The sequence below is a fragment of the Conger conger genome, chromosome 14 (genome assembly GCF_963514075.1).
Source record: "Conger conger chromosome 14, fConCon1.1, whole genome shotgun sequence".
NCBI classification, from domain to species: Eukaryota; Metazoa; Chordata; class Actinopteri; order Anguilliformes; family Congridae; genus Conger; species Conger conger.
This window is the reverse complement of record NC_083773.1, coordinates 18142498-18151646: the sequence shown is the minus strand read 5'-3', so window position 1 is coordinate 18151646 and position 9149 is coordinate 18142498. Positions and strand designations below refer to the sequence as shown.

General features: G+C 46.4%; 1 protein-coding gene across 1 annotated transcript in view; it reads right to left on the bottom strand.

Annotated features, from left to right (window-relative positions):
• Positions 1–9149, bottom strand: part of LOC133109387 (ankyrin repeat and SAM domain-containing protein 1A-like) — a 61895-nt gene that overhangs the window by 7588 nt on the left and 45158 nt on the right. Inside the window, exons 17-25 of the mRNA XM_061218710.1 lie at positions 8637–8783; positions 8147–8254; positions 7102–7272; positions 6414–6551; positions 4677–4748; positions 3912–3998; positions 2837–2974; positions 2523–2693; positions 295–398 (exon numbers count right to left, since the gene is read on the bottom strand). Coding sequence (XP_061074694.1) covers positions 295–398; positions 2523–2693; positions 2837–2974; positions 3912–3998; positions 4677–4748; positions 6414–6551; positions 7102–7272; positions 8147–8254; positions 8637–8783 — 1136 coding nt within the window. The remainder of the gene's footprint in view (positions 1–294; positions 399–2522; positions 2694–2836; positions 2975–3911; positions 3999–4676; positions 4749–6413; positions 6552–7101; positions 7273–8146; positions 8255–8636; positions 8784–9149) is intronic.

Genomic DNA, 9149 nt, shown 5'->3' with positions numbered 1-9149 from the left:
AATAAATGCCGGGACGTTGGAAGGACTGTCAGCAGAGTGCTGAGAAGTTAGCCAGGGGCAGGGCACGTCTGGCCATGACCGTCCCATCAGCAGTCATTAGAGTGTGACATCACAGGGTCACAGGGCTGTACAAGAGGGGAGGGGCTCCCTGCTCAGGAGCACACAGAGTGCAGGAGAGGGGGAGGGGCCAGTCCTGGGATGAGGCGGAGTCACAGTGAGAAGGCACGGAGCACAGGGGAACTGAGGGTTTGGGGAATGGGTCATGGCCAACTTCAGAATATGGTTGTCTCATACTTGGTGGTGTTGATGGGGCGCTGGGTAGAGTCCCTCGGATCCGAAAGCCAGGTGGCACTGCCCAGGGACTGTGTGTCTGCTTCAAGCTCCAGGGGGTCCACCAGCTGGGGGGAGGGGAGGGGGGAAGGCAAGGGGTGAGACTCCAAACTTAGGAGAAGAGAGCATCACTCACATCCCCCATTACCCAAGGCAAAAGTGTAGCCATTCGGCATGACAACGCTATCTCTTCAGATCATCAGACCTGACCAATGGCACACAGAGCAGGGTGAGGGGAATGCTCAGATCATCAGACCTGACCAATGGCACACAGAGCTAGAAGAGGAGAATGCAGATGCACTGGTGAACGTGGGCACGTTCAGTTAGACAAGAAACGGACAGACAGACGGACAGACGGACAGACAGGATAGCAGCACAAGAAAGCAAATGGAATAAAGAAAGAAAGAAAGAGCTAGAGATCTACCAGCTGTAGGTAAAGGTCAGACAGTGACACATGGACAGACATATTCAGTCCCTGTAGCTAATATACGACTGGTTTTCTCACCCCTATTGCCTTGGTGACCAAACCCCATCACAAAACTCAATGCCACACCCCTCGTACCCCATGCTGCAATATAGCGGAAAATAAAGCAAAGCTATACTAAACGAGTAAAGGAAGTGACATCATGGCATGATGCATGATGCTTTCAGAGCTTTAAGTCCTTATGTTTATACATGCTGAAAACGAAAGGACTGAGTCTGAGTGTGATAAAGAGTGAAAGAGAGAAAGAAAGTAACAGATCAGTTGAACACGACGAGCAGAGCGAGGGAGGACGAATAAAGAGGCGCATTGAATGTCCAGGAAAAGAGACGAGACACATAAGGGTAGAGACAGAGGGTCAGAACGGAGACAAGAAACAACGAGGAGAGGTAAAGAGAGCAGGGACAGAGAGAAAAAGAGGTCTGTGTTCTCTGCTGTGCTTGTTAATATAACACAGTATCCACAGGAAACAAGAACACCGCTCAGCGACATTATACTGTATGTGATTTTCCAGAGTTGTTACTTTGCAACCCACTGATACAGATTTCACTGGACGTACTGCTGCAGGATGAGCAGAGATGTCCAATATTTACACACACCAAAAATAAAAGCTTTCCTATGGATTCGAGAAGTCAGATCCTAAGTGCATGCTTGCAATACTGCACCAAGTACAATAAGTCCTTATGTGGTGTTTTAATGGTTAGAAATGAGGATGAAATTAGCTGTCAGGAGGGATATTATTATTTGAAAAGAAAAAGGCTGAAATAAAGAAGGAGAGGATGGAGAGATGGGGACAGGAAAAGGAGAGAGAGCAGAACCTGGACTGTAGGACTGAGAGAGCGCAGTGGAAGGAAGGAGGGTCGGTGAGCCGAACACGCATGACAGCGGCTCTGCAGCACAGGTGCACTCTGGGATAGAGGAGGACCAAGAGAACACACACACACACACACACACACACACACACAGACACGTGGCCGTTAGGAGAGGGCGACAGGCACAGTTGGGAAGGGCAGGCTAGGCTGGACTACACGAGTCAGACCTGGGCCAAACATGTAAATGTTTTGGATTCAAATACTTTTCAGTGTTCAGTTGATCTTGGCTGGTGCAGACCAGCAGGTGGGGCTTGCATATTTTGAGAGCATATCATAGGTTCCAATACACCAGAGAAGCTCAGTAAAGCAACAGTATTTGAAACGAAAAAACAGTTACGTATTTGACCCAGGTCGGATGTGAGCGATGTCACCGGTTCTCTGCAGCCAAACAGATGGCCATCTCTGTCCGGCACTGCATTAAAACCATGAATATTCATGAGGAGGCTTGCCCAAGGACATAGCCTTTGGTCATGGCCCTCATGAATATGCATATGATCTGCCGCAGCAGATTCAACTCTGTGTGCAGAAAAAATGCAGACTGTGCTTTAGAAATGTGCTCAGCTATAATATACCCCTGATGTGTGTCACTGGATTCCTGTAGCCTAGTGGCTAAAGTTCTTGATTGGGACCTGGAAGGTTGGTGGTTCAAGACCCAGTGTGGCCACAATAAGATCTGTGCAGCTGTTGGGCCCTTGAGCAAGGCCATTATGCCCACATTGCTCCAGGGGAGGATTGGCCCCAGCTAAGTCTAACAACTGTAAGTTACATTGAATAAAAGCTTTAGCTAAATAACAAATGTAATGGATGTGCTCCATCCAGGTTCCAGGAGATCTACTCACCGCTGACAATCGCCGGGAACTGGACATCGGTCGGCTCAACCTGGTCTCGATGACCTCCGACCCCGGTCCTGATGAAATTACTTGTTGCCTGGTCCTCTGGGCCTGGAGAGCCAGCTGATAGGCCACCTCAAATGCCTGTCCCAGAGTCAGGATGATCTCATAGGTCAGGTTCTGCAAAAGGGGGAGGTGATTAATTGTGGGTTATTAAACTGTTTAATCTGCACAGTTTACTGTTATCTAAAAGGACCTTGCATGAGCATTTTGCATTAGCACTGCGCTCTGTACAGAAGATAGCTCTGTGCTACGTCTCTCACCATGTCCACTGTGCTGAAGACGTGGCAGTAGTGCCGGTTGCTCTGCAGGTCCTTGGTGATGTAGGCGAAGGTGCAGAGGTCATCTGGGTCCTGGGCTGCACAGGAGATGTTCCGAATCTCATGCTCCGCAATCACACTCTGCAGAGGAAATGGTTGGAGGTCAGGCATCATCTGAGATGAAACACACGGCACATTTTGTCACCCTGTCACTGGCCTCTGCACACAGGAGGTTGAAAAATGACCCTTCACCGTAAACATGTTTAGTGAGCTGTAAGGGATATTCATAAGCTCATATCCCCGGCAGCTACACAATCTAGACCACCTGTGGTCCCTTCTATTCCCTGGATAAGGTCAAGTAACCTCATATTTTAAGTGCAAAAAGCATTCCAGCTATTATTTAATACCCAAATTGCTCAGATACTTGATTAGCCATTCAAGCCATTTTCCAAAATTCTAAGTTAGTGTTCTAGAACTCCTTTCCCCTTTCAATAACCAGTAGGGATTGTTACATCAGCATTAGAATTTTCAGTTAAGAACATTCTCATCACATACTTGTGATCTCACACCTTAAAGAGGGTAATTCTTTAGTGGATGTGCCCAATGCTTTTTGAAAATCTATACAGCCCTGCTTTACAGACCCCTGATGTATATTAAGACACATCTTCTCACATTGTCCTACAATTAGCCATCAAAAATAAAGGGGGCAAACTTAGTGTAGGTGAGACCTGGTGTACAGTATCAGTTCTGTCTCTGCATATGGAACACCAGAACAGGATTTACTCTGATCACCCTAACCTTACCCCCCGCATCAATGATCTTCACCCCTCTGAGATCACTCTGATCACACTTACCTTTCCCCCTGCATCAATGAACTTCACCCCTCTGACATCACTCTGATCAAACTTACCTTACTGCCTGTGTCAATGAACTTCACCCCTCGCACATCACTCTGATCAAACTTACCTTACTGCCTGCGTCAATGAACTTCACCCCTCTGACCTCACTCTGATTACACTTACCTTACCCCCTGCATCAATGAACTTCACCCCTCTGATATCACTCCGATCACACTTACCTTACCCCCTGCGTCAATGAACTTCACCCCTCTGTACGTTATGGAGAGAACGATGCTGGGTACCTTCCTCATCTGCTCTGTTGACCTCTGACAGAAACACAGGACGGGGGTCAGCACAACATGGCATTTGAATTTTGTCCAGATCTTGACTGACACTTCCAGTCCACCCATCACAGTCCTCCATGAGAAGAGACCCGCACCCCTATAGCACTTAAGGACTTAGTGACACTCCTAAAAGATGGAGCATTCTTCAGGGTTGGAGATCTATGTCTCAAGGAGTAACAGAAAAATGGTCCCACACAGTAAAATGTCCAGGGTTAATTCAACTCTAACAGAGTAAATATGAGTCCAACGGGGAAAGACAGCAGACCATATGTACTCTGTAAAAACAAAACAATAAGTCAATCGCAAGCAGCCTTTCAGTCTTATATTTAGACTTGGTAAGATCTTTGGTAAGTCAATTAACTTTTTTTAATATTTAGGTAATCTTATTTCTATATAAGGCAAAAATATTGCCAATGAGGTCAGACACTTATTTCAAGATTTGCCAATGGGGTAAGAATATTTAAGCTTAAATCAAGCTAATATGCTCTACTTGAGAGGAAAAAATATAATATCTCATTATAAGAATAAGACACTTAAAACACAGTAAAAGTTTACTTAACATGAACATTTATTTTACGTTTTGTTCAGACCACTATTCACCATGTGGGTAAACCCCTGTGAATCAGTCCACAGGTTGGACTGAGAGAGAGTCTCACACACCCTCATTTTGGCGCAGGCATCTCGGGTGGAGTCCGTGCCCCTCAGATCCTTAATGAGCATCGATCCCAGGTACTGTAAAAGGACATCGATAAAGATGGGCTTCAGAAACAAGCAATTTGGATGACTGACAACCCACTTTGTGGAGCAAAGGCATTTGTCATCAATGCTGTTCGCTGATGGACCTGTGCAGGTTCTGTGAGGCCTGACAAACACAAAGCCAGGCACGCATTTACTCGGGCCAACTGTTTTAAATACAAAATTGCTGCTATGATCCAGAGCGATTATCCTGCAAACAACTTCCCCGCTGTGCCTAGGAAATGCTTTATGTACATTTTAAATATTTTATTGATTCATTTTGTGCCGCTTGCGTCTGCCTACAGCAGATGGCTTTTGAAGAGCAGTAATAACAAGCAAGGGTGCGGGATTATGGGAAGAGATATCAGCTATGGCAATTACTGATCTGTCTAGGACTCATTTATGACGGCGCTGCAAACAGTAAATCTGCAGGAACACTTTTAAAGCCCAATGGACAGAACTGTACTCATCAGAGGGATTCAGAGAGAATGAGAGAGAGTCGCAGCAATTCATCGCCTCTACAGCAAGGCCCAGGGGTCTGCAATCCACCACGTTTTCCAGCTAACAGCCTCGGAAATGGAAGGTAGTTTCACTGAACGCAAGCGCCTTTCCGCAGATTTGGGGAAACTATTCTGAAAGTGTAGCTGTACAAACTACCAATTACTTCACACAGAAAGTAGTTGAACTACAGCAAAGTTATCCTATCCCATCCTAAATGTAGCTTGTGAATCTACAACTACTGAAAATGATACAGCTGGAAAACCAGAAATGTGTGGCAACTGCCAGTTGGCTGTTGGCAACTCTTGTGGACTGGAGTACTTCTTACCAACCCAGATTAGTGGAAAAAGGAAGAGAAGAGGTGTTATGTGGTCTAAGGGGTTCGGAATCAAACTTAGTTGGTAGTTCTTATCGTTAACTATGCCTGAAAATGAGAAAAAGTAATTAACTACTACAATCACTACACAAATGTGAAATAAAAATATGTGCAAATAGCTGCAATATGTAATTACATTACATTACATTACATGTCATTTGGCTGACGCTTTTATCGAAAGCAGATAGTTTATAATAGTTAAGTGGCTAGTTTAACTACATAAACACACTGCCTTTCAGACCCTGTGACCATGCAGGACCAGGGCCAACGCGCCCCACACTGCATTAGCTAGGGGTGCCAGATGTCCAGTTTCAACTGGAAAGTCTGGTTTTCAAAATGTCTGGTTGCAGTCCGGTCTGAGTAACCGATTGGAATCATTTCCCATCATTTCCCATTAGTTTGTAATGAATGGGCATCTCAACCACGCCTGGGGCCGTGATCCATTCCGATAGCAGCTGCCCCCCCAAACCCCCCCACCCCCCACCGATCAGCTATCCGTTCCGATAACTCCCCATCTCATTCATAATTAAGCTCTGCCTGCATGAGCTGAACTGCATGTAGTTAAACTACACCCCAACACTGGGACACTGTCACTAGTAGTTGAACAGCAAGCTTTTGGAATTACTGACATTTGAATCTAGTCTGATGATCTTTGACAATATGTCTCCAGGTAAGTGCTGTTAAACTACTCCCCAACACTCGCCCTTTCGGACACTGCGAGTGGGCAGGCCCAGGGCTGCCCCCCTCCCCCCTCCCCACCAGCCTGGGAGCCCCCGGCGGATCCTCACGCTGGCCTCGTAGCCGCAGGACTGGAAGATGAGCTTCTCGGGCTGGTGCTGCCAGGAGGGCGTGGGGCCGTAGGGCACGGCGTGGCTGGGGGGTCTCAGCGTTAGGCGGGGCTCCCTCTGCCGGTCAATCAGCCTGTCCTGAAAGGGACAAAAGAGCAGCGTGTTAATAGCGACAAATAAAAGCCATTTATGGGGTTAAAGATAAAGAACTGCCTTTTGTTGCAAGGTCTTAAAACCTATAGTAAGTTGTTGATTACTGACACCTGAATCTAAGGTCTTTGGAGTTACCTCTATAGGTAACTGTAAAAGTGCATCTAAACGTCAGTTTACAGACATTTTACAGACACATAGGGATAACACAGGAACACACAAGTGGATTGATTGAGGCAGAGAGGTGGATGTACACACAGACAGACAGGCAGCCGATAGAAAAACAGACACAGACAGAGAGTAACAGGCAGACAGACAGAAAGACAGACAGACAGGCAGACAGACAGAAACAAACAGAGACAGACAGAAACAGCATACACACAGACAGACACAGACAGCAGAAAGACATAGACAGAGACAAACACAGACATAGACAGACAGACAGACAGAGACAGCACACACACACAGACAGACATAGACAGAGAGTGGGACATACACAGACAGACAGACAGACAGACAGGAGGAAGAGCAGACTCACGTGAGATCGGGGGCGAGCACTGCGGGGCCGGCGGATAGACGCCTCGTGCTCTTGGTCCATGTCACTCCATCTCCCAGAATCCCCCATGGGAAGCAGTGGGTCCATGGAGCGGCCCAGGTAGGAGTCCATGTGACTGATCGGGGATGACCTCTGAGATGCCAGATCCTGACACTGACACAGACACGGAAACAAAATTTTGACTGACCTCCCCTTGTGGGGATTGGTCACATATATGGGGACAAAAATCCACTTCCAAATCTGTGTGTCCATCTGCTTGACAGGAAAAGTGTATAAAAGTCTGTCCCTGGTGGACAATACTGATATTGCATGTCGGACACACATCTGTGCATGCTGTTGTTTATCACATGAAGCTTTGGTGTTGATTGGATGGTCGTAGATAAGCCCTCTGTGCTAGCAGTACAGTTTGTTTTCATAAAAGTTTGAAACTGTCCCCACTAGTATGTCCCCACTAGTATGTGGCTTTTATTAAAAAAAAAAAAATAATTAATGTGCCTGCATGTGTGTGTGTTTGTGAGTGTGCGCGGGTGTGTGTGTGTGTGTATGTGTGTATGGGTGTGTGTTTGTGAGTGTGTGTGTATGTGTGTATGTGAATGTGCGTCTGAGTGTATGTGTGTATGTGAGTGTGTGTATGTGTGTATGTGAATGTGCATGTGAGTGTGTGTGTGTGTGTGTATGTGAGTGTGTGTGTGCATGTGCATGTGAGTGTGTGTGTGTGTGTATGTGAGTGTGTGTGTGCATGTGAATGTGTGTGTGAGTGTGTGTGTATGTGAGTGTGTGTGTGTATGTGAATGTGCATGTGAGTGTGTGTGTGAGTGTATGTGTATGAGAGTGTATGTATGTGTGTATGTGTGTATGTGAGTGTGTATGTGTATGTGAATGTGCATGTGAGTGTGTGTGTATGTGAGTGTGTGTGTGTATGTGAATGTGCATGTGAGTGTGTGTGTATGTGAGTGTCTGTATGAGTGTATGTGAATGTGCATGTGAGTGTGTGTGTTCGTGTGCAGGGGACCCTGTTGTCTCGTACTCTTATCTGGGAGAGGCGGGGCGGTTTGGCGGGCGCTTCCTCATAGGGCCGCTCGGCTAGAGAGGCGATGATGCGCTTCCTGTGTCCCAGGAGCCCGATCTTCAGCACCTGCAGCACAAAGCGTGTGTGCAGCAATACAGATACATGTCCTCAAATCACACACATACACACACACACACACACATATATATACACACACACACACACACATATATATACACACACACAAACACACACACATATATACACACACTAACACACACACACACACACACACACACACATATACACACACACACACACACACATATACACACACACACACACACACACACACACACACACACACACACACACATACACATACTCACACACACACACACACACACACACACACATACATATATATACACACACGCTTTCACACACACACGCAAACACACACACACACACAGACTCACATATGCACAGACATGCATCCCGCACTCACATTAACGATCTCCAGCTCCCACAAGTTCTTCACACTGTCCAGGGTGCGGTAGCCACTGGAGAGGAAGTTGTGGAGGTACTCCTGCAGACCGAGCCCGTCCAGCCAGGAGGCCAGCGAGGTGCTTCCATCGTAGCCCAGCGCCTTTACCTGCAGGGGGCAGCAGAGAGTCAGACAAGGTGCCCTCTTAGCCTGCCATCTCACGGGCTGTGCTCTGTCAGCTTTAAAACACAAGGCACATGGTCTTCATTTTTATGAGGCCTGTTCTGTAAAAAAAAACTAAAAGGAGCTGTTTGTGTCTTTTCTGCCGTTGCTAGGCAAATACTAGCGACTCTGCTCCTGCCAAGTTCAAGTTCAAGTTATGATTCTTCACATTACAGGTGTAAGACGAATGAAATATAGTGCCCCCAGAAACTACAATGCAGTATCAAATCCAGCGATAAAAAATAAACAAATGAATAAATACAAAATAATACAGCAATAAATATTAAATATAACAAAAGCACATAAAATGTA